The 24,846-nt window shown below is 46.1% G+C and overlaps 1 protein-coding gene across 3 annotated transcripts in view; it reads left to right on the top strand.

The window, feature by feature from the left end:
• npas2 (neuronal PAS domain protein 2) overlaps nucleotides 1-24,846 on the top strand; it is a 195,326-nt gene that overhangs the window by 160,630 nt on the left and 9,850 nt on the right. For all 3 annotated transcript variants that reach the window (XM_067997284.1, XM_067997285.1, XM_067997286.1), the window contains 8 exons: nucleotides 2,162-2,309; nucleotides 8,459-8,543; nucleotides 9,994-10,135; nucleotides 11,156-11,262; nucleotides 11,865-11,951; nucleotides 14,299-14,457; nucleotides 17,571-17,798; nucleotides 20,376-20,575. In XM_067997284.1, the coding sequence (XP_067853385.1) occupies nucleotides 2,162-2,309; nucleotides 8,459-8,543; nucleotides 9,994-10,135; nucleotides 11,156-11,262; nucleotides 11,865-11,951; nucleotides 14,299-14,457; nucleotides 17,571-17,798; nucleotides 20,376-20,575 (1,156 nt within the window). The remainder of the gene's footprint in view (nucleotides 1-2,161; nucleotides 2,310-8,458; nucleotides 8,544-9,993; nucleotides 10,136-11,155; nucleotides 11,263-11,864; nucleotides 11,952-14,298; nucleotides 14,458-17,570; nucleotides 17,799-20,375; nucleotides 20,576-24,846) is intronic.

Consider the following 24,846-nt stretch of genomic DNA (forward strand, 5'->3'; position numbering starts at 1 on the left):
GTTAGAAAGGCAAATGGTATGTTGGCCTTCAGTGCAAGAGAATTTGAGTACAGGAGCAGGGATGTCTTACTGCAGTTATACAGGGCATTGGTGAGACCACATCTGGAGTATTGTGTGCAGTTTTGGTCTCCTTATCTGAGAAAGGACGTCCTTGCCATGGAGGGAGTGCAACAAAGGTTTACCAGACTGATTCCTGGGATGGCAGGACTGACGTATGGGGAGAGATTGGGTTGACTAAGCCTATATTCACTAGAGTGTAGAAGAATGAGAGGTGATCTCATCGAAACATATAAAATTCTAACAGGACTAGACAGACTAGATGCAGGGAGGATGTTCCCGATGGCTGGGGAGTCCAGAACCAGGGGTCACAGTCTCAGGATACGGGGTATGCCATTTAGAACCGAGATGAGGAGAAATTTCTTCACTCAGAGCGTGGTGAACCTGTGGAATTCTCTACCACAGAAGGCAGTGGAGGCCAAGTCATTAGATGTATTCAAGAAGGAGATAGATATATTTCTTAATGCTAAAGGGATCACAGGATATGGGGAAAAAGCGGGAACTAAGTTAGATGATCAGCCATGATCATTTTGAATGGCGGAGCAGGCCCGAAGGGCCGAATGGCCTACTCATGCTCCTATTTTCTATGTTTCTATATTGGAAAACTGAGATGTTGCACAGAAAAGGCTGTCTGAACTCTAGGCTGTGGACCAACTGTGGTCTCCAAACCCCAACAATCCGTTCTCAGAACTCGGCCGCCTCAGCCCTATTTATATATATATATTTTTTATCTTTTCTTATTTGCTGGTTTGTCCTGTTTGAATTTTGTGAGCCTGAAGGTACTGTTCTTTTTCTGGTGGATGAATCTCAAATCAGAACACCAAGATCGGCCAATATCAGCAATTTGAAATGTATGGGCTAGATCTTGACTTGTTGTGCGATAGTACAAAATGGGTGATAGTGAGTCAGCAGCTCATTTTACATCTCTCCCGATTTGAAGTCAATGGAAATTAAAAAATCGCACAAAGTCAAGATCTACCCCACAGTGTTTGGGTTTGCTTCCTCTATCCTGTTAAATATCTTGTAAATCTTTAGAAAGCCTCCCCGAGATAACACTTTTTGAGGCTGGAGAGGTCCAGCTTATCATATCATTTCTAATAACTTTTCCCTCTGCCATCAGAGATCAGGTTCTGCTCTGCTCTGCACGGTCTTCACATCCTGGATAGTCCCCTTATGTTGCAGCAATTAGAACTACACAAAGTGCTGAGGTGCAGCCTGACCAGGGCACTGTACATTAATGAGAACATGGATTTAAACCGCATAGAGGAGATTTCCCTGGGTCTGCAGTGGAAAGTCTGGGCGCAGCGAATATCCATTTAAATGAATGGATGGAAGCTGGATGGGCTCCTATATAAGCATTCACTCTGACCCGCCCGATTTTCTGTTATTCGCCACACCCAGGCAATTTACTCCCCTTACATGTGGCCTCCGAGGCTCCAGGCTGTGCAGTCCACAAAGCTCGGATACCCCTCCTAGAACTTAATGTGCCGCAGAATAATTCACCACCTGTGAGCGCTATTACCCTGTGGGCCTCAACGGTCCTTGAATCTTGAATATTTTCCATCAAATCCCGCCCAAGCTGATGAAAGATTGCTCCATCTGCAGGTTGTAAGAATCTTGAGTGTGAGAAGTCCCAATCCCAGAGCCCAAAACGGACCCTGATTCAACACTTACTGGTAATCTTATTCACGTCCTACGGGCAGACTAGCATGTGGACGATGGAAACATGTCACCTTGGGGCTGAGGCTCATTGTTGGGGCAGGCTGGTTGAAAGGATACACTGACTCAGGCTTGCAATGTTTTCACAAAGTGAGTGCTGAGTCTTGGCAGGGTCCCTTCCCCAGAAAGAGAGAGAGAGAGTGGGGGGTGGAGGAAATCAAGTGCCAGGCCTCTCTTGTTACACGTTAGTTCCAGATCTTGAGCAGCAGATCCTAGGTGCGGCCTTGTTTCGAATGGTAAACGTAGATGCAGAAATAACTTTAAACTGGAAAACAGTGCTGTCCACAAAAAGTGGAAAGAAGTGTATGTTTTTAAAATCTAAAGTTGTAAATTAAAATAGATATATAAATGGCTTGTCACTGACACGTTTGCTCATTCTGTGCAGTGATGCAGTTTGGGAAGGGCAAGTCTTGTTATTATCGTTTCTTGACCAAAGGACAGCAGTGGATTTGGCTCCAGGCCCATTACTACATCACCTACCACCAGTGGAATTCTAAGCCCGAGTTTATCGTCTGCACGCACACCGTAGTGAGGTAGGTTAGCTACGGTTTTTAATAACGGAGCACAGGGAAACTGTGGCTGCAGGAGACAGCGCATACATAATCTTTCCTCTCCAGTGCCCCTGCTTAAGAATGAGGTCATCCGCTGATATGGAAACTGTAATATCCTCACTGCGCAGAGTTTCCCCTTTTCTCGAACTCCAGCTAACCATTGCAACGCAAACAAAATATATTTCCCTCACTGAGTAAGATTTTAAAAACGCCACAACGGCCCGCGTCTTGAAGTGAAAACTTTTGACAAAATGCCGACGTCGCCTTTTCTATGAAATCATCAGTTTGCACATTTGGAGGTGTTGGGCGCTTGGGATTATTTTCAAATTAAAATTATGAGGAGAAAGAACGTCAAGTTTTTTGTGTAAAACAGGGTCCAGCTCACAGCTCAGGTAAGAAAAGCAAAAGTAGGCCCGGGGGAGGGAGGTTACGAGTCTGCACTAAGAGCAGGGAGCGTTCGTCGCAGGTAATGCAAGTCACAGACTCAGGCGCACACGGCCCATGACAATCTGAACAATGGCGGTGCCAGGTGTATGTGGAGTGGGCCCTTTAACGGCGATAGAATCACAGGGCCTGATTTTACCAGGCCTGCGGGTTTCCGGCGGGTTGGGTTTCGGGAGCGTGGGCAACACGCTCGGTGAAATTAGTGGGTTGCCCGCGCGATCGTAGCAGGCAAACCACTAATGGGATCCAATTACCTGCTCCTCCGGGCTCCGCGCTGCTGGTCTGCGCGTCGGGCGGGCTGCACATGCGCAGTACGATCTGTCAGCTGGAGGCTCTCTAGTTAAAGGTGCAGTCCTCCACTGACAGATGCTGCAACCAATAGAACACATTACAGCATGGAGCAGCCCAGGGGGAAGGCTGCTCCCAGTTTAATGATGCCTCACTCCAGGTATCACCAGATGGGGTGAGGAGGAGGGGGAGGACAGAGATCTTCCACCCGGCGGGCGGGAGGAAGCGGCCTGCCTCTGCCACCAAGAAGGCCTGGCTCGAGGTTGCAGAGGAGGTCACCTGCACCACCAACATATCGCCCACCTGCATGCAGTGCAGGAGGTGCTCCAATGACCGCAGTAGGTCAGCCACAGTGAGTACACGTAGTCTTTCCCCTACATTCCGTCTGCCACAACACTGCCCCCACCCCACATCTCCTTCGGCACTGCCAACACTACTCTGTCACATCACCCCTCATACCCACTCAAACCCCATCTTCATCTTACCTGCACCTACTCACCTCGCGAGTACTCACCCCGCCACTAACACGCAACCCAATCCTCATATAATCTCATGGCTCTATCCCATATGCACCCTCTCGTGCATCTCCCTCACGGCCAGCCTCACTCAACCTGCCACCACCTGTGCTGCAGCCACAGGGCATGCATCACATATGTGCAGTAGGAAGCGTAAGGCAAACGTGTCGTGAGCATGAAGGGGATGCACAAGGGTGTTTGAGGGTTTGTCATGGGTGTTACCTATATTGAATTTCAGAACAACTCACATTACATATTATATTGGCACCACCACTGCCATGTCTCCGCGAATCCTGTCTATTTTGTGCAATAATGCCCGCTCCTGGGTATCACTATGAGGACCCACCACTGATGCCACCCATTGTGTCACTGCAGAGTAGGTGCAGGTGTATTTGCTGGGCTCTTCCGCGCAGCTGACTGAGAGACATCGGCGGTGTACCCGGCTGCACCCTGGAAGGATGCGGAGGAGAAGTTGTGGAGGGCAGTGGTGACTTTGGCAGCGACAGGTAAGCAGATGGTGCTGGGGCCAGCCAGGAGCAGCTCGGCATGAAAGAGCCTGCAGATCTCCACGACTACATATCGAGTGAATCTGCGCCTCCGTGTGCACTGCTGCTCGGAGAGGTCCGGGGAGCTGCGCCTCGGTCTGTGGACCCTGTGGCGAGGGTAGTGCCCTCTGCGATGCATCTCTATCTGCGGTTGCCCTCCCTCCTGCTGTACAGGTGGATGTGTCACAGCACTCTGTTGTGGAGCTCCACGTGTCAGAGGTGGACGGCGTGGATGGCGAGGCTGGTGAGGCTGGTGATGCTGTTCGCCCTCCGAGGGGGTCATGACTGCAGCTACGGCGGCCCCCATCCGCAATATGTACATCTGAGGGGGTCCGCAAGGTAGGCACATGTCTCCGGACCCCGGGGTGAGTGTGCAGGTTGGTGACTTTGACCGTCAGGAGGGGGGTGGTGGAGGCCACACTTTGTCCCAAGTGACAGAGCGGCCTCCTGCAATGGCTGAGGGTCTCCCCCCCCCTCCCCCACCTGTCAAATGGACCTTTGCAGCTGCCACAGGCTGACGGCTGCAACACGTCCAGTTCAACTGGGACTGTTTCCCCCAGTGTGTGAAACAGTCCCATGTTTCCCCAAAATCACACACAGTCCCTTAATCAGGTCAGTTAATGACCTGAACAAGCAAAATAAATACACTCAAGTGGCATCCCGCTGGCTTTAATTGCCTGCGGGATTCCCACCAGCGGGGGCTACGCGCGCACCCCCGCACGTCATCGGGGAACCTGGAAGTGGGCGGGATCGTGGCGCGATCCGGTCACGTGCCTGGAGATCGGGATTTTCGGGGCCCCCCCCCGCTGGAAACGCACACGAAACCCGCTGGTAAAATCAAGCCCACAGTTCCTGGCATTTTTTTTAGAGTTCAATTTTCATTGAAGGTTGTATGCTGAAAAACTAAAAGCTTTTCAATTTGGTATTGATTTTAGCAGCTCATGCTCGAAGAAACACTCCAATTAATGTGGTAATAACGAACCGCTGTTATTCCCAGGCCCTCAAGAACATTCCCGTCAAAGAATAGCAAAGGAATTAGATAAAATGCTTGAAGGGAAAAAATGGGCAGGGCTATGGGGAAAGAGCAGGGGATTGGGACTAATTGGATAGCTCATTCAAAGAGCCGGCACAGGCACGATGGGCCGAATGGCCTCTTCCTGTACTGTACCTACTATGATGCTTTCAATACAAGAGACGTTTAATTGCTACAATGTGCTTATTCCCATCAGGGAGCCACCTAGCGTTCAGTTAACAATATGCAAGTAGATATAACTGCATCAACGATGGCAAGGATTGGGGGAGGAGGGAAGAACTATTCACAGAGCAGAAAGGCCCAACAATTTTTGAGGCTGCTGTCACATTATTGCATTAATGATAATGATCTTCTTGAGCATTGCCATGCCAGATATCCCTGCCTTGACTCTGTGAAGCTTCTGTCCTCCGTGGTTCACAAGATAATTCAGCCCCTTTAAAGAAACATTGCCCAGCGTGTTAATTGACTTCATGCTGCCGGCACTGGTACAATACCTGCTCTGTTTCGGCAGCACCTGGTGCAGGAAGCTGTATGAGTTTCATGGTTTTTACACATACATGCCACAGTTATGTTCGACTATCAAGATGTTTAAATCACATATGTGTGCTTGGTATTGAGAGTGCAGTGCGTGCTGTAGAATGTGCTGTGGGCTAGACAGTGCCAGAAGTGGCAGGGGCTGCAGCAAAGACTGCAGGGGCTGCTTAGTGTCCCACTGCCAGAACCATTTTGTAAATCACTGAGGCACTGACAGCACCGCAGTTTCGCCCTTGCATAAGCACTATGGAAAAAAAAAGCAGTGCTGCACTGACACCAGTGATACAGAATACAAACCGCACAATAAAGCCAAGAATACTATCATGGATACAGTAGATGTATCCGTGCGAATACACTGCTGCCCGTATCCTAACTCGCACCAAGTCCCATTCACCCATCACCCCTGTGCTTGCTGACCTACATTGGCTCCTGGTCCAGCGATGCCTCGATTTTAAAATTCTCATTCTTGTTTTCAAATCCCTCCCTGGCCTCGCCCCTCCCTATCTCTGTAACCCCCTCCGGCCCTACAACCCTCCGAGCTCTCTGTACTGCTCCAATTCAGGTCTCTTGCGCATCCCTGATTTTCTTCGTCCTACCATTGCCGGCCGTGTCTTCAGCCACCTAGGCCTCAAGTTCTGGAATTCCTTCTCTAAACCTCTCAACCTCTCTGCCTCTCTACCTCTCCCTCTTCCTTTAAGACGCTCCTTAAAATCAACCTCTTTGACCAAACCTGTCCTAATATCTCCTTATGTGGCTGGGTGTCGAATTTTCTTTGAATACGCCCCTGTGAAGCACCTCGGGACGTTTTACTACGTTAAAGGCGCTATATAAATGCAAGTTGTTGTTGTTTGGTGTAAATGTAGAGTCTTCATGTAACAACTTGCTGGTAGATTGAGAGAACCTGTATTTATATAGTACCTTATCACATCCTCAGAATATCCCAAAGTGCCTACATCCAATTCATTACATTTGAAGTGCTGTTGATACGCAAGCAAACGTGGCAGCCAATTTACACCCTGTAAGATCCCGCTAACAGCAAATGTGATGAAATGCCAATTAAACTGTTTCTCTGGTGTCGGTTGAGGCATGAATGCTGGCCAGGTCACTGGGAGAATTCCCCTCCTTCACTTCCACTAGTGTCATGGAATCTTTTACATCCACCTGAGCAGGCAGACAGGGTGCCAGTTTAATGTCTGATCCAAAAGGTGGCACCTCTGACAATGCAGCACTGCCTCGGTACCAAGCGGAAGTGTCAGCCCAGATTATAAACTCAGGTCTTGGAGTGGGAGGAGCGGGTAGGGGGGGCATGAACCCAACAAGGCTTCGGACTCAAAGGTCAGAGTTCTACCAACAGCTACCAGATGAACCAGTGACTCCCTCCGTGTGATAAAATGGTAAATAAATAGCTTGTGATTCAAAATCAATAACTGCTGTTTTTTTAACGGAATAGGGTACAAATAGCGAGTAACTTTTGCCTTGCGAGATAAATCACACAGGCAGCTATGTACAGAACAAAGGACTTATACTGCCCTCTAGCTGTAGACTGACTCACTGCAATCTCACTCACTTTTCAACAGTGTTTCTCTCAGGAAAGTAGTTGATGTCTCCAATTGCTTTTAATTAGTTAGTCCCCCGCCTGACAGTGGAGGAGAATGCTTTAGGAATAAAGACAAAATACTCTGCCACAATCACTTTCACCAACTGGCATTTGGAACCAATCAAAAAAAGAGTTTGCCACGATCCACTATTCCTGACTGGCTCCTGGCCAATCAAAAAGCATTTTGCTACTATCCACTTACCTTACTGTCTCTCACCAGATCTCTCACAGACTTCTACTGTATCCTCCGACCAACGATACCGAGATACACCAACAATATTAAAACTTATTCGCATGCCTACAACAAACTCAAAACCTACCTACCGTAAATTTGGCACCTACTTTCCCCAGTCTCAGCATTGACCTACAGCACATTGAGGCACTCACCACATCTCATACAAACTTCTATCGTATCCTCACCGTCAGCGATACCACAGGAGACACACCAGTAATATTAAAAGCTAGGCATCTATGTACAGCACAGTCCATGCGATGCATTGCAATCTTTACAGCAACTTGCATTTATATAGCGCCTTTAATATGGTAAACCGTCCCGAGGCGCTTCACAGGAGCGTAATCAGGCAACATTTAGAATATTAATCCTTGTAGTTTGCTGCGTTGCACTTTGAAGACCAAGAGAAGAAGGGGTACAAGGAATTAGATAGTTCCAGATCCATCTTGGTTTGTTTGATGGGCACGTGCGGCCAATGTACTTAAAGCACAGTAAAGAGATGGAGGCCAGCAAATGTTGATGTTGTGTATCTGAATGATTTGAAGTCAAAGGAAGAGATCTACTTTCAAGTGTGTGAAGAAATTCAAAACCTGATCCAGAATTATTCATAGGGTCTGTGGTGTACTGGAGACTTGTGTGAAGAACAAATCAAAGTTGTAAATAGTGGAATGTCTCAGTGCGAGAAACATTTGGCCCCTAGAATTCGTAACAATTCTGTGTGTGTATATATAAAAACTTTGGTCATGGTTCAAATTATTTCAATCCGTCAGTAATGACAGTTTTTTGATGCTTTGAGAACTTTGAAGTATAATACATTTATTTATTAACTTGGCACTGGTCCTGTACAGATTTGAAAATGTCACGGCTGTCAATAATTGTCACACTTTCTTGATGGTATAAATAATTAGTACAAAATTGTTTGGCTCCATTCCCTGATTTGCAGCTATGCAGAAGTCAGAGCAGAACGACAACGGGAACTGGGCCTCGAGGAATCTTCTCCTGGAATCCTGATTCCATCAGCGCTTAAGGTAGCGTCAACAGCATGTGGTTGTCAAAGTGTTTTGATCAAGTAGCCTTAATGATCAAAGCTCACGTTTCTTTAAGCCCTATCGTACAGCATTTATATAGATTAGATAGGGAGAAACTCTTTCCACCGACAGGCGGGTCAGTAACCGGAGGACACAGATTTAAGATAACTGCCAAAAAAAACCCAGGGGGAGATGAGGGGAATTTTTTTTACACAGCAAGTTGTTATGATCTAGAATGCACTGCCTGAAAGGGTGGTGGAAGCAGATTCAATAGTAACTTTCAAAGGGGAATAGGATATATACTTAAAAAGGAAAAATTTGCAGAGCTACAGGGGAAGAGCAGGGGAGTGGGACTTCATTTAAAGAGTAAGAAGAATAATTGCATGTCTGAAAAGTGTGTGATCATTTTTACATTATATGTCAAAGTGTTCTTAGTTTTTCTGATCACTACAGTTTTGAAACAAAATCAGATGGATGTTTTTCTCTCTAACAATAAATAATGTACGATTAGGCTTTATATTGAAGCAGGATGTGCCCTCTCTATTTTACCATCAGGTTTGCCCTATTTCTAAACCAACTCTGTTAATCTTGCACAAACTCCGTACCCTCGCCACTGAATCCAACTCCCTCCCCGACCACTGATTGTTCACAAACTCAGCATCCTGTTTAACCGCAAGGTAAGCTTCTGACTCCACATCCCCTCCATTACAAAGACCACTTACTTCCACCTCCGTAACATCGCCCGCTTCCGCCCCTGCCTCAGCCCATCCGCTGCTGAAACCCTCATCCACATCACTGTCACCTCCATACTCAATTATTCCAATGTTCTCCTGGCCAGCCTCACATCCTGTACACTCCATAAACTTCAGCTCATCAAAAACTCTGCTGCCCATAACCTATCCTGCACCAAGACCTGCTCATTCATCACTCCTGTCCTTTACTGACCTACATTGGCTTTCGACCCCCCCCAAAGACTTTAATTCAAAATAAAATTCTCATCTTCGTGTTTAAATCTCTTCCATGATCTCACCTCTCCCTATCTCTGTAACCTTCTCCAGCCCTATAGCCCTCTCCCACACTCTCTGTTCCTCTGACCCTGGCCTCTTGTGCATCTCCCCTTCTTTCGCCCCACCATTGGCAGCTGTGCCTTCAGCTGCCTAGGCCCCATGCTCTGGAATTGCCTTGCTAAACCTCTCCGCCTCTCCACTTCCCTCTCATCATTTAAGACCCTCCTTAATACCCACCAAGCTTTTGATCACACCTCGTGATATCTCCTTCTCTGGCTCGGCATCCATCTTTATCTAGTTATAACTCTGTGAAGCACCTTGCAATGTTTTTCTACATTAAAGGTGCTATAAAAAAATACAAGTCATTGTTGTAACCTTCTCGGTAATGTGCATGTCATCACTATTTCTTGTTTAGAGATGTTCCTTTTCCTGCCACATTATAGACTCAAAACTGCAACATGGATAGCAGGCAATATGAAAGTGCCCAGGACATTCCCGTAGACAGACTCAGCGGCAGTCGACCATCTTCAGCGTCATCTCCAACTTTGCACAAATCCTTTCATACTGCACTGTCAGACACTCCATGTAAGTGAACAATAAAGTTCTCTGCTGCAGCCTTCGCATCAGAATAGTATTGCTCATTTGTTTTCCATTATGATATAAAGATGGGGTGTAGTACAGAGAAGAAATATAGGAATATAGGAATTGCTAGACGAAGAAAAGACCAAGGTCCATCTAATTCACCTTCTACCATCCTGGTAGTTGCGTTGATACAACAGTAATGGAGTTGTTGACTAATCAGAGCAATCAATCTCTATCAATTAGTCTCCAACAGACCCAGACACAACACGAGGGAAATCCCAGTGAAGGAGAGCTTTCGGAACCAGAGGTCCAAAGTCACCTGTTCCTCCCAAACACTTACCACATGTCATATCTCAAATTGCTCACATACTGTATCCCAAAACAAATGATTAGATAATTATTTCTTTAAAATTAAAGTAAGCAAGTACTTGAGAAATCAGAACACTGTGTGAGGTGTTGCTATATGTTCAGTTGAGGATTTATAATAACACACATGAAATAAAGTTTGGGTTGGAATGTATTACAGAGCCACAGCACAGTGTAGATTTGTTCAGATTTAGGTTATAATAAATATTCAGGATGAAGGAGTCTGTCCAGGGGAGAGAACGTCATAATGAATGATAATACTCTGTAACTGTCTCATTTCTGAGTAAGAATTAAATGTATATTTCTCACTGTTTAACATAATATATACACATAAAATATATATATAGTGCACTTTGTGTACATAGTTCAAATTCAACTAAAATACAGTAAGCCTGTTCATAACTAGACGATTGTTTACAGCCAAACTTAATGCACTTTAAAGCAAATACTAGGGTATTGAGTTTTCATTGTTAAACAGTACTCCTATTGAAATTGTCTGTGTATGTGTATTTGGAAGGGAGAGGGTGAATAGCAGTATTTCTGGATTTTATTATTTTTAATACATCAGAATTTTCATATCAGTTTCCTTTAATGACTATTTTACACCCAAGAGAAAGTCAGGTTGTCTTTGATTCAGTGAATGCTTGATGTTTTCAGCAACACCATCCAAAGTACGCACAGAAGCAAGCACACCCTCCAGACAATCAGTGAACATGAGCTTGCAGGACAAGTCAGCACAGACATCGCAGCCAGTTAGCAGTCAGGTGAGTTTTTGTATCTTCATCATATTCAGCAAGATAACCGAAGCCTAAAGTGTGACTCAGACACTCAGCAGTACACGTGTCCCAAACAAGCAGAAGTGCTTCAAATCGTATGATACTTTAAACCACAAAAGCAAACCCGCTCTTGATCAGACTAGTCGGTAGCATCTTCCTCCGGGACTTTTCATCCTCCTCTCTGGGAGCTTGCCATTCCATTCAGGAAAAACTTCTTTACTCAGAGAATGGTGAGAATGTGGACCTCGCTACCACATGGAGTGGCTGAGGCAAATAGCATATATTTTTAAGGGGAATCTACACGAGGGAGAAAGGAATTGAAGGATATGCTGATAGGGTTAGATGAAGTAGGGAGGGAGGAGGCTCGTGTGGAGCATAAACACCAGCATAGACCTGTTGGGCTGAATGGCCTGTTTCCGTGCTGTAAATTCTATGTAATTATTTTAAGAGTGGACTAAATGGTTGGCTTATAGCACCAGGAACACAGGAATGTAAAATCTATTGGTGACAAAGGACATTTTTCTGCTTTCACGCTATCTTTGCTCAATAAAGTACCTTTTTATTATGGACTCTGCTGTTTTCTTTCACAGGCCTTGATGTCAGTCCAGCCGTCACCTGATGCACATCAACAGCAGCCAATGCCTCCAGCTGCGATCTCCACTCAACAGCCTCCCATGGTACATATTGGCTGGATTTGCCTTGCTGTGATTCACAATTATAAATCTTTGAGTCATTTAGCAACTATATTTAACCCAGTAATGCAGAAAACAAGTTTACTGGTGCACTTGATAAACTTTGCCCGTATCACTTCGGCTTTAAACTATTGCTTCCCACCTTACCAGCACTCAGTCCAATTCCCAACTTCCTTTGAGTCAGCCGTGGCTCAGTGGTAGGACCCTCACCTGAGCCAGAACGTTGTGGGTTCAGGTCCCACTCCAGACACTCGAGCGTATAATCCAGGCTGACGCTCCAGTGCAGTACTGAGTGAGTGCTGCACTGTTAGAGGTGCCGTCTTTTAGATGAGACGTTAAACTGAGGCCCTGTCTGCTCTCTCAGGTGGATGTAAAAGATCCTACGGAACTATTTCAAAAAAGAGCAGAGGAGTTCTCCCCGTGTCCTGACCAATATTTATCCCTCAACCAATATCACTAAAACAGATGATCTGGTCATTATCACATTGCTGTTTGTGGGACCTTGCTGTGCGCAATTTGGCTGCCGCATATCTTACTTTACAACAGTGACTACATTTCAAAAGTACTTAATTGGCTGAAAAGCGGTTTGGGACGTCCTGAGGTCATGAAAGGTCAGTTGGTCCGTCGGTCTGTCGGTCCGTCCTCCTGCCCTCCCTCCCCACACCTCCTGTGCTCTCAAAACCCTAGAGATCCAATTCCTGACCACACAACTTCCTTTCCTTGGCGAATGCTTGCTGATATTGCCAACAGCTTCCTTTCCTCAATCATCCAGATGGTCCATGATCTTATCTTTAATAAGAGTTTCCATAACTTTATCCACAATGATGTGGAGATGCCGGTGATGGACTGGGGTGGACAAATGTAAGGAATCTTACAACACCAGGTTATCGTCCAACAATTTTATTTTAAAATCACAAGCTTTCGGAGATCACCTGACGAAGGGGATAATCTCCGAAAGCTTGTGATTTTAAAATAAAATTGTTGGATTATAACCTGGTGTTGTAAGATTCCTTACATTTATCCACAATGACGTTCGACTCACTGGCCTGTAGTGTCCTGGGTCACTTTTGCTACCTTCTTTAAAAATAGGAGTAACACCTGTCTTTTTCCAGTCCCCCAGACATCTCTCCAGGATTCAGTGATTTCTGGAAGATTTGAGCCAGAGTTCCTGCAATTTCCTCGCTTAGTTCCTCAAGGATGCATCTTGTCCGGCCCCTGAGATTTATTTACCTTAAGTTTGCACAGCGGTTTGGCATAATGTGAATCGTGTCACAACTTATGTTTGCAACATTCTCTAGTTCCCTTTCCAAATCAACCGAGTTACCTGCCTCCTCCTTGGTAAAAACTGAGGCAAGAAACTTATTTCACACTTATGCAGCCTGCGTAGCAACAGTTGTCATGCCCTCACCCGATCCCACTTTCAGTGGCCCCACTCCATCCCTCATTTTTCTTTATCTCTTAATATAACCAAAAAAACTTTACGAACATATGAAAATGTCAGACAGGAAAAGACCCACTGGTCCATCTAGCATGCCCCATACAGTCGGGATGTTTGATGCATCATGATACAGACGCTCCTTACTCACTGGGAGCCGTGTAACCTCCTGGGAAAGGCGAAAAAAACAAATTAAAATCCCAGGCCAATTAGGGGGGGGAATATCTGGAAAATTCCTCTCTGGCCCCTTTAGGTGATTGCAACTAGTCGAGACTAATATTACAAGATGCTTACCTCTTCTGCGAGGTGATTGCCACCTCAGCCAGAAACAGGTCCAGCTCTCTTTTGAAGGAATTCAGTATTCACCACATGATCAGACAACCTGTTCCACAGAATCCACTATTCTCTGGGAAAAGAAGAACCGTCTAACATCCAGCCTAGTTCTGCCCTCACGTACCTTGTAAGCACGGCCTCTGGTCCTCCCTAACCTAACTAGTTGAAATAATTTGTCTACATTTAATATCTCCCTAGACGTTCACGCACTCTTATCCCACAGTGTAATTTCAGGTCCTCAATATTTTTATAAATCTTAAATACTTAGCTTTATTAAAGACCCTCCATAAATTCAGTCCCCAGACTCTACTCTGTACATTCTGCACTATTGGTGATGACTGGTGCTCGAAGGCTGTCTGTATCTGACTCTCCACGTTCGCAGTCTAACTGGGCTGCTGTCTGCTGCCTGCTAGTTGTATTATCCAGCATTCCTTTGCACTGGAAAGAAACTGACTTAGACAGAGAGCACAGCAAGTCTATTGGAAGATCATTCGCTGGTTTGTGATTGACGACGTGAGTTTCTATTGGATATTTGTTTCGCTGATGCCTGTGTTTCCACTGCAGCCCATGTACCAATGTTCTGCACAGCTGGGTGTAATGCACCAGCTAAAGGAACAGCTGGAGGAGAGGACCCGAATCCTGCAGGACAACATAAAGACACAACAGGAGGAGCTGCATCATATTAAGGAACAGCTCCAGCTCGTGCATGATTCCAATCTCCAGGTATGATTCTGATGGATATTTATGTGAATTGTTTCGTTGCCAATTTGCCTTTCTGTCTCCATGAAGACAGTTTGGGTCTCACAACTGATCCCTGGCTACTATCAATTTTGCAGTACTGTTGATCAAACACTAGGCACACTTTTGTAGGGTGGGATAAGCCCCTGTGCCAATATTTCCTTCTCCTCTCCACCACTGAATCATTTCACCAGCTCAAGGTGCTCCATGTACCTAAAAAGTTAGCAAAACTCATCCAATAAGGAGAGCAACACTTCCACACGCCCCGAGATCTTCAGATTGATATGTTTAAGCCTTACAACAGTGGAGCCTTCTATGGTTATTAAAATACCTTCCCTCTTCAGACTGATTTTTTTTAAGCTGCCCCAGTCTCTCTTTATTATTGACGATATATTTAACAAAAAGCATTTTGCCGATGGTGCACACCATTCCATTCCTACAAGACCCCGGGCTCGATTTTCACCCCCCCGAGCGGGTGCGTTCGTGGCGGGGGGGCAGCGAAAATCGGGGATTCCCGGGGCTGGTCCGGAGCCCGGCTCCAACCCACCCACTTCCGGGTTCCCCAGTGACGCGCTGACATGCGCGCGCAGCCCCCGCATGTGGGACTCCCGCCAGCAATTAAAGCCAGCGGGGTGCCACTTAAAGTACTCATTAAGGTATTTCAGGTCGTTTAGAGAACTGATTAACATAACATTTTGGGAGGGGTGGGATTTTGCAAACAATTGGGACTGTTTCCCGTACTGGGAGAAACACTCCCAGTTCAAATGGACGTGTTGCAGCCATCAGCCTGTGGCAGTTGCAAAGGTCCATTTGACAGGTGGTGGGGGGAGACCCTCACTCATTGCAGGAGGCCACTCTGTCACTTTGGACAAAGTTTGGCCTCCACCACCCTCCTCCTAACAATCAAATTCACCAACTTGCACACTTACCCCGGTGTCCAGACACATTTACCTACCTTGCGGACCCCCTCAAACGTACATCTTCCGGATGGGGGCCGGCGTAGCTGCAGTCATGACCTCCTCGGAGGACGAACAGCATCACCAGCCTCGCCGGCCACGCCGTCCACCTCTGACACGTGGAGCCCCACAACACAGTACTGTGCCACATCCACCTGCACAGCAGGAGGGAGGGCAACCGCAGAGAGAGATGCGTCGCAGAAGGCACGACCCTCGCCACAGGGTCCACAGACCGAGGCTCAGCTTCCTGGACCTCTCTGAGCAGCAAAGCACACGGAGACTCAGAGTCACTCAACATGTAGTCGTAGACATCTGCAGCCTCCTTCATACTGAGCTGCTCCTGGCTGGCCCGAGCACCATCTTCTTACCTGTCGCTGTCAAAGTCACCACTGCCCTCAACAACTTCTCCTCCGCATCCTTCCAGGGTGCCACCGGGGACATCGCCAACGTCTCTCAATCCTCTGCACAAAAGAGCCCTGCAAATACACCTACACCCACTCTGCAGTGACACAATGGGTGGCATCAGGTGTGGGTCTTCATTGTGATCCTCAGGAAAGGGCATTATTGCACAAACCAGACAAGATTCGCAAAGACATGGCAGTAGTGGTGACAATATAATATGTAATGTGAGTTGATCAGAAATTAAAAATAGATGAACACCATGACAAACCCTCAAACACCCTTGTGCATCCCCTTCATGCTCACGACACGTTTGCGTTACGCTGCCTACTGCACATATGTGATGCATGCCCTGTGGCTGCAGCACAGGTTGAGTGAGGCTGACCGTGAAAGAGATGCATGAGAGGGTGAGTATGAGATAGAGCCATGAGATTGTATGAGGATTGGGTTGAGTGGTAGTGGCGGGATGAGTTCTGGCGAGGTGAGTAAGTGCAGATAAGGTGAGGGTGAGCTTTGAGTGGGTGTGAGGAGTGATGTGATAGAGTCATGTTGGCAGTACAGAAGGAGATGCGGGGTGGGGGCAATGATGTGGCAGACGGAGTGTAGGGGAATGAGTAAGTGTACTCACTTCGGCTGACCTACTTATGTCATTGAAGCGCCTCCTGCACTGTATGCAGGTGCGCGATATGTTGGTGGTGCAGGTGACCTCCTCTGCCACCTCGAGCCAGGCCTTCTTGGTAGCAGAGGCAGGCCGCTTCCTCCCGCCTGCCGGGGGGAAGATCTCTGTCCTCCCCCTCCTCCTCACCCCATCCGATAATACCTGGAGCGAGGCATCATTAAACCTGGGAGCAGCCTTCTCCCTGGGCTGCTCCATGCTGTAATTTTTCCTATTTCCTGCAGCATCAGTCAGTGGAGGACTGCCCCTTTAAATAGGGCTCCTCCAGCTGACAGTCTATGCTGCGCCTGCGCAGTCTGCCCACTGCGCAGCTTTCCAGCGCGAAACCTGGAAGCGCAGGTAAGTGGCTCCAATTAGGCTGCGATTCCGTGCGGAGCACCCCGATTTCACTGGGCGCGTTACCCACACGCCCAGTCGACCCCCCGCTGAGAACCCGCCGCCCTCCTAATATCGGGCCCCAGGTATCTGAACTTCTGCCAGGGCTTTGCCAAAGCCTCAGAGTGGGCACAAGCAGGTGCTTGAGATGGTGAGGTTATACTTGTCATCTTATTTACTCTTTGTCCTCTGACGTGTGCCTCCTCTAACACACAATAGCGTCCAGAGAGTAAATTAGATGATAAGTCTTGTTAAGATTGGGTGCTCACTGTTTGAAGAAGAATGGGGGTAGGAGCCATATTCTCCAGTGTTTAGTGTACCAACAAACTCCAATACCAGCTCATCTAGTTATGAACTTACACCCCTGATGAGAAAACTTATTTCATCTTAAAACTTCATTCACCTCTGTGCACGGGATTACACTCTGGCTCTGAAATTACTTTGTGGGATATTAGTGTATAAATGCTTAATGCATTTATCTGAAATTCCTCTTTCCACTATTTTAGTGGAGACATTAATCAGATTAATAAAATACCCCATGAGCTCATGTCTCTCCAAAGTAGCGGAGAGAGGAATTTCAGGGAAACATGATGGCCTCTTTTTAAGAATCATTCTGTGCTCACACAACCATGGTACATTCCAGGGAAACAATTTGAGATACATTTTAATTCATTTTGTTCATATGTTCATAGATGCTGCTTCAACAACCCATTTCCTCACTTGGATTTAATGCAATGGAGCAACAAGATCAAGGGCAGCAGCAGCTGCAGCAGCAACAACAGCAGCAACCAGGAATTATCATACAAACACCATGCCTGTCCAGCAAGCAGATGCAAGCTCTTGTAGACTCTGAATTATGTGGCCAACAATTGTCGTCATCCCAGCAACTCCTCAGGGAACCAAGTGTGAAATTAGTGCCGGTAATGCCTTCCCTACAAATTACTGGGTGTAACTTCAGAGGGGACCTTAGCACATGATCATTTAGATTTCTGAACAATACTATAACTAGTCGATCTCCCATAGGATTGCACACAGGCAGTCAAGACCAAATGTAGTCTTCAGCTGAAGCAGCCTTATTGGGCAGGGGATAATTGGACCAGGGCACATAGACATAATTCAGTCCCCATTTTACATCTATGCATTCTGTCGTTATTTTTATACATTTTCATTATATGTTTGTACTCCCTCATTTGTAACAGAAACTGCCAATGTAAACTTGTTACACTGTAATTGCACGCTCATGTCAGTGGTGATGCTGCAACACCTCTACCGACATGTTTACATAGGTAAGTTCCATTATAAATGTGGACATAAAAATTAAGCACTTTGGGACGTCCTGAGGTCATGAAAGGCACTAAATAAATGCAAGTCTTTCTTTTCTTTCTTTTATAATGAAAAATGTTGACATGAAGTTTACACAGATGTAAGATTTTAATATATTATATCGATATAGGTTGTTTCAAGCTAAAGTTAATCAGATGTTCTACTTTCAGAAGCAAATGTTTTCTTGTCATTTCAGAGTGACCTGGGTCTAGTTCATATTATTACATTATTATAGAACATAACTCGGTAAAATATACAGTGTATGTACCAAACTATTTATTCATTGGTATCTTCCAGTCAGCAGAACAGTGAGATAGTATATTTAATATCACCTTCTAGAGTCAGTATTGCCAGTGTTGACAATATGGTATATGATAAGTACAATACATAATCGAGTGCCAATTAAGCCATTAATTGATTGGCCAAAGCAATTAATTCCTATTGAAGGTATTTGGATTAAAAAATAAATTCTAATTTCTTAGAGAGCCTAAATAGAAGTGTAAAACATACTTTAAATTTTCTTCTCAGCTGTCAAGAATAAAAATGCTTATGTTAAAATATATAAAAATTAATTATTAAGGGTTTTGGTAAATGACTAAGCAGATTATATGCAGGAACAGCTCTCTATTCCTTCCCTAGTTTGTCACATTAGCCTCGAAATTGCTGTTCACAATATTAGCATACAGCTGCTTAACTCATGCACATATCTTCTGATATGTTAAATGGTTAATAGCTCTATTAAAGTAGCTGACAGAGGAATGTCATACAAATGCATTGAGAATCTGTACATTAATATTGCTGTCAAATTTTGACATTTTTGATTTTTTTCTTCAAGGAAAGGATTTTGGGATTGAGATTGGGCTGTGTTTAATTGTTGTGTTTTGAAACAAAATGAATTCGCACAGGTTTAAAAAGGGGAAGCCACTGACGATGCGTATTGAAACCAAATGGGCCAGTTTGTGAATTGTCACAGCTCACAGTCTAATTCAAATTGATAGAGTAAGGGTCAATTGTCTCCTTCCAGGACCATTAGTCAGGGTGGCCCCCATTCATCTTGAAAACGGCAGAAGATATGAAATAAAGCAACTTAATGTTTTGAATCTGGCTCCGTCACAGTAAATGTTTCGGTCCGCCCTTGAAAAGATTGTGGAGACGCACATGGAGGCACATGCAAAAGACTAGTTCCCATCACAAGCAATAGTTCCTATTCTTACACCCCTAGGTTATACGATCATATAGTTAAGCATTAGGCAGTACGGGCACACCCCCGAACTTAAGACACTCGGACCGCTTACAGGAATAACCAGAACTGATGTATCCAACAGACTATCTAAGACAGGCCCTAAACTTGTAATAGTCATGAACAGTAATTTCTAGGCGATTGTTTAATTTATTTAGCTTGATGTCTATCATTGTAGCATAATACCTATTGGGGAATCATTTGCCATACTTCACTAGAAGTTAGAAGATGTATAGTGACCCTGGTCACTCTGAAATGGCTAGAAAACGTTTGCTTCTGAGAGTAGAACATCTGATTAACTTTAGCTTGAAACAATCTATATCTATATCTATGTGTAGAGCAATTCACTGACTCTATCTGCACCAATGTACCAATTTTTCATCCTTCCGCTTTGTTCAGTGCCTCATCTCCACTTAACATTGGACCAAATGACTTAGATAAGATCATCAACTCATATACGAGTTAGCAGGAGAGACTGGGGTTGAAATTGAGATCTTCGGCTCTTTGCATTACTGTGATGTGTCAATCAGCTTTCGTAAATAAAAGATTAAAGTTTATTTTCCACTGAGTAAACAGATTTCATTCGGTTATAAATAGAATTCTACAGCCCATTCAGCCATTTGTGCCGATACCAGTTTTGGATCTTATCCCCCTGCTATTTCCCTGTACCCTTTAATTATTTTTTTTGCAAATATTTATCCACTTCCCTTTTAAAAGCTATTGTGAATTCTGCTTCCACCCCTATTTCTGGTACGGTATTCCATGTCTTAATAAATCTCTACATCAAAAAAAAACAATTCTCCTAACCTTTCACTTCATTCTTTTGAGGATGATCTTAAATTTATACCCCCTCGTTCCCAATTGCATCGTAGATTCAGCCATGACAATTCGAAACATATTGTATAAGGGTTAACTGATTGTTCACTTCCTGCAGGTTCCACAGCAGTTTATGAAAGGAGGTCAACTTCAACGAGCCAGCTTGCAAATCCAATCACGTAACAGTCTGGTAGCACCACTCTTCAGTAACCCCATGATGTTTTCCCAGGCTCCGCCAGTGACCTTCCCAGTTCCACTGCCCTCCGATGTCAGTCAGAGCCACTCTACTGCAGAATATGGGCATGACCGACAACTAAGGTACAATTACTGGAGCGAGTGCCAATTTCTGCACCGTCTAAAACAACAACAACAACTTGCATTTATATAGCGCCTTTAATGTAGTAAAACGTCCCAAGGCGCTTCACAGGAGCGATATCAAACAAAATTTGGCACCAACCTACATAAGTATTAGGACAGGTGACCAAAAGCTTGGTCAAAGAGGTAGGTTTTAAGGAGCGTCTTAAAGGAGGAGAGGGAGGTAAAGAGGTGGAGAGGTTAAGGGAGGGAATTCCAGAGCTTTAGGCCTAGGCAGCTGAAGGCACGGCCGACAATGGTGGAGCGATTAAAATCGGGGACGTGCAAGAGGCAAGAATTGGAGGAGCGCAGAGATCTCAGAGGGTTGTAGGGCTGGAGGAAGTTACAGAGATAGGGAGGATTTGAAAACAAAGATAAGAATTTTAAAATTGAGGCATTCCCAGACCGGGAGCCATTGTAGGTCAGCGAGGACAGAGGTGATGGAAGAATGGGACTTGGATGAGCTCAAGTTTATGGAAGGTGGAAGATGAGAGGCCAGCCAGGAGAGCATTGGAATAGTCCAGTCTGCAGGTATTAAAGGCATGGATGAGGGTTTCAGCAACAGATGAGCTGAGGCAGGGGCGGAGATGGGTGATGTTACGGAGGTGGAATTAGGCGGTCTCGGTGATGGAGCGGATATGTGGTCGGAAACTCATCTCAGGGTCAAATGGGACATCAAGGTTGCAAACAGTCTGGTTCAGCCTCAGACAGTGGCCAGGGAGAGGGATGGAGTCAATGGCAAGGGAATGAAGTTTGCGGCAGGGACCAAAGACAATGGCTTCGGTCTTCCCAATATTTAGTTAGGAGATATTTTTGCTCATCCAGTTCTGGATGTCAGACAAGGAACGTGACAAACGAGAGACAGTGGAAGGGTTGAGAGTGGTTGGAGGAATTCAAACATGGAGTTGCGGGAAAGATGGGCATGGATTTGGGAGGCAGCAGTAACTTCAAGGACTCTGGGGAGGAAAGGGAGATTGGAGATGGGGCGATAGTTTGCAAGGACAGAGGGGTCAAGGGTGGGTTTTTTGAGGAGGGAGGTGATGACAGCAGATTTAAAGGGGAGGGGGACAGTACCTGAGGAGAGGGAACATCAGCATACATGTGAAATCTGATGTGTTTTTGGATGATGACGCCAGGGGCAGCATGTAGATGAGAAATAGGAGGTGGGCCAAGGGTAGATCCTTGGGGGACTCCAGAGGGTACGGGCGGGAGCAGGAAGAGAAGCCTTTACAGACGATTCTCTGGCCACGACTGGATAGATAAGAACGGAACCAGGCAAGTCCAGTCCGACCCAGCTGGACGATGGAGGAGAGGCGTTGCAGGAGGATGGTGTGGTCACCCGTGTCAAAGCCTGCAGACAGACAGGTCGGGAAGGATGAGGAGGGATAGTTTACCATGGTCACAGTCACATAGGACGTCATTTGTGAGTTTGATAAGGGCCGTTTCAGTACTGTGGCAAGGGCGGAAACCTGATTGGAGGAATTCAAACATGGAGTTGCGGGAAAGATGGGCATGGATTTGGGAGGCAGCAACATGTTCAAGGAGTCTGGGGAGGAAAGGGAGATTGGAGATGGGGCGGTAGTTTGCAAGGACAGAGGGGTCAAGGGTGGGTTTTTTGAGGAGGAGGATGATGACGGCAGATTTAAAGGGGAGGGGGACAGTACCTGAGGAGAGGGAACAGTTAACAATATCAGCTAACATGGGGAAGTTGGGTGGTCAGCAGTTTAGTGGGAATAGGGTCGAAGGAGCAGGAGGTTGGCCTCATGGTCACGATGCACTCGGAGAGGGCATGAGGGGAGATAGGAGAGAAACTAGAGAAAGATGCGAGTTCAAGGACTAGGACACGGGGGGTACCGTAGGGGAAATTTGGCTTGGTGGAAATCAAGAAAACACCAGCCGATCTGAATCACACTGAGATTCCAAAAAAAACATACAGCACTACCCAAGGGGCAACAATGCTAAATTTTCAGACATCAGTTGCCATTACTTTGAACGGCTACTGATAATCTTGCAGAACATAGAACCCTGACTTTTGTCCCCCTAACAGTCCATCTTTACCAAATAAAAATGTTCATCTTAATTTCACAGATTCTCACCTTTCTAACATGTGCATCAGGATGGTGCACTAAAGTACAAGGTGTGTAAATGAACAAAATGAGGATGGGGCTGACCTTTTTTCTTCATAGAAATTATTCCCATTGTTGTCTGCATTATTTAGGTAATTCAGCCAATAAACTAAGGGCAAGATAATAAGTTCTTAAAGTTAAACTTAGTGCAACGTTCCTCTTAAGCGTTTAGAAATCACATTGGTATTCTAAGCACAATCCACAGTATCTCACACCAGCTCCATTCAAAATAGATGGCACACTTTGAGAGTTGTTATATGTACATAAATGTGTATGGAACAACAGATGGTCTGGGTCCCATTATAGATCAGTTGTGACACTTAAGCTTTCTACCTAATGTCAGCTCTAAGACTGCCTTAGTCAAAGAGTCCCTCTGTTACTGCAATCATAGCTTGCTATCTGTCCTCATTCTCTTTGCCACCTCCCACACTGTGGGTGACTCCATTCTCCACTATGGTCTACTTCCTCCAACAGGTTCTTCACCTGTGCCTGCATGAGTACCCCTGGTAACTTGGGCTCCATCCTTGCTGCCCTCCTTTTCATTATCGAAATGTTACCCCTCGGCCACATCAACAACTACTTGCATTTATATAGCGCCTTTAACGTAGTAAAATGTCCCAAGGCGCTTCACAGGAGCGTTATCAAACAAAATTTTATACCGATCCACATAAGGAGATATTAGGGCAGGTGACCAAAAGGTTGATCAAAGAGGTAGGTTTTAAGGAGGGTCTTAAAGGAGGAGAGAGACGTAGAGAGGCAGAGAGGTTTAGGGAGGAAATTCCAGAGCTTAGGACCGAGGCAGCTGAAGGCACAGCCGCCAATGGTGGAGTGATTAAAATCGGGGCTGCGCAGGAGGCCAGAATTGGAGGAGCATAGAGATCTCAGAGGGGTGTAGGGCTGGAGGAAGTTACAGAGAAAGGGAGTGGTGAGGCCATGGAGGGGTCTTGAAAACAAGGATAAGAATTTTAATTGAGGCGATGCCAGACGGGAACCAATGTAGGTCAGCGAGCACAGAGGTGACGGATGAACGGGACTTGGTGTGAGTTAGGATACGGGCAGCAGAGTTTTGAATGAGCTCAAGTTTATGGAGGGTGGAAGATGGGAGGTCAGCCAGGGGAGCATTGAAATAGTCAAGTCTAGAGGTAACAAGGGCATGGATGAGCAGATGAGTGGAGGCAAGGGCAGAAACGGGCGATGTTACTGAGTTGGAAGTAGGCGATCTTGGTGATGGAGCTGAAATGGGATCGGATGCTCATCTCAGGGTCAAGTAGGACAAGGTTGCGAACGGTCTGAATCTATCCTGGGCCCCCTCCACTTCTCATCTATATCCTGCCTATCAGTGACATCATCGAAAACACGACGTCAGGTTCCACATGTACACTGACGACACCCAGCTCTACCTCACAACCACTTCCCTCAATGCCTCCACTGTCTCTCATTTGTCACATTGCTTGTCCGACTGGATGAGCAAAAATTTCCTCCAACTAAATATTGGGATGACCAAAGCCATTGTCTTTGATCCCCACCACAAACTCCTTTCCCTACCCACTGACTCCATCCCTCTCCCTGGCCACTGTCTGAGGCTGAACCAGACCGTTCACAACCTTGGCGTCCTATCTGACCCTGAGATGAGCTTCCGACCACATATCCACTTCATCACCAAGACCGCCTACTTCCACCTCCGTAACATCACCCGTCTCCGCCCCTGCCTCGGCTCATCTGCTGCTAAAACCGTCATCCATGCCTTTGTTACCGTCTTGCTTGACTATTCCCATGCTCTCCTGGCCGGCCTCCCATCTTCCACCCTCCATATACTTAAGCCCATCCAAAACTCTGCTGCCAGTATCCTAACTCGCACCAAGTCCTGTTCTCCCATCACTCCTGTGTTCGCTGACCTACATTAGCTCCCGGTCCGGGAATGCCTCGATTTTGAAACTCTCATCCTTGTTTTCAAATCCCTCCATGGCCTCGCCCCTCCCTCTCTCTGTAACCTCCTCCAGCCCTCCGAGATCTCTGCGCTCCTCCAATTCTTGCCTCTTGCACATCCCCGATTCTAATCGCTCCACCATTGCCCCCCGTGTCTTCGGCTGCCTAGACCCAAAGCTCTGA

Source organism: Heptranchias perlo, chromosome 15 (genome assembly GCF_035084215.1).
Source record: "Heptranchias perlo isolate sHepPer1 chromosome 15, sHepPer1.hap1, whole genome shotgun sequence".
Classification (NCBI taxonomy): Eukaryota; Metazoa; Chordata; class Chondrichthyes; order Hexanchiformes; family Hexanchidae; genus Heptranchias; species Heptranchias perlo.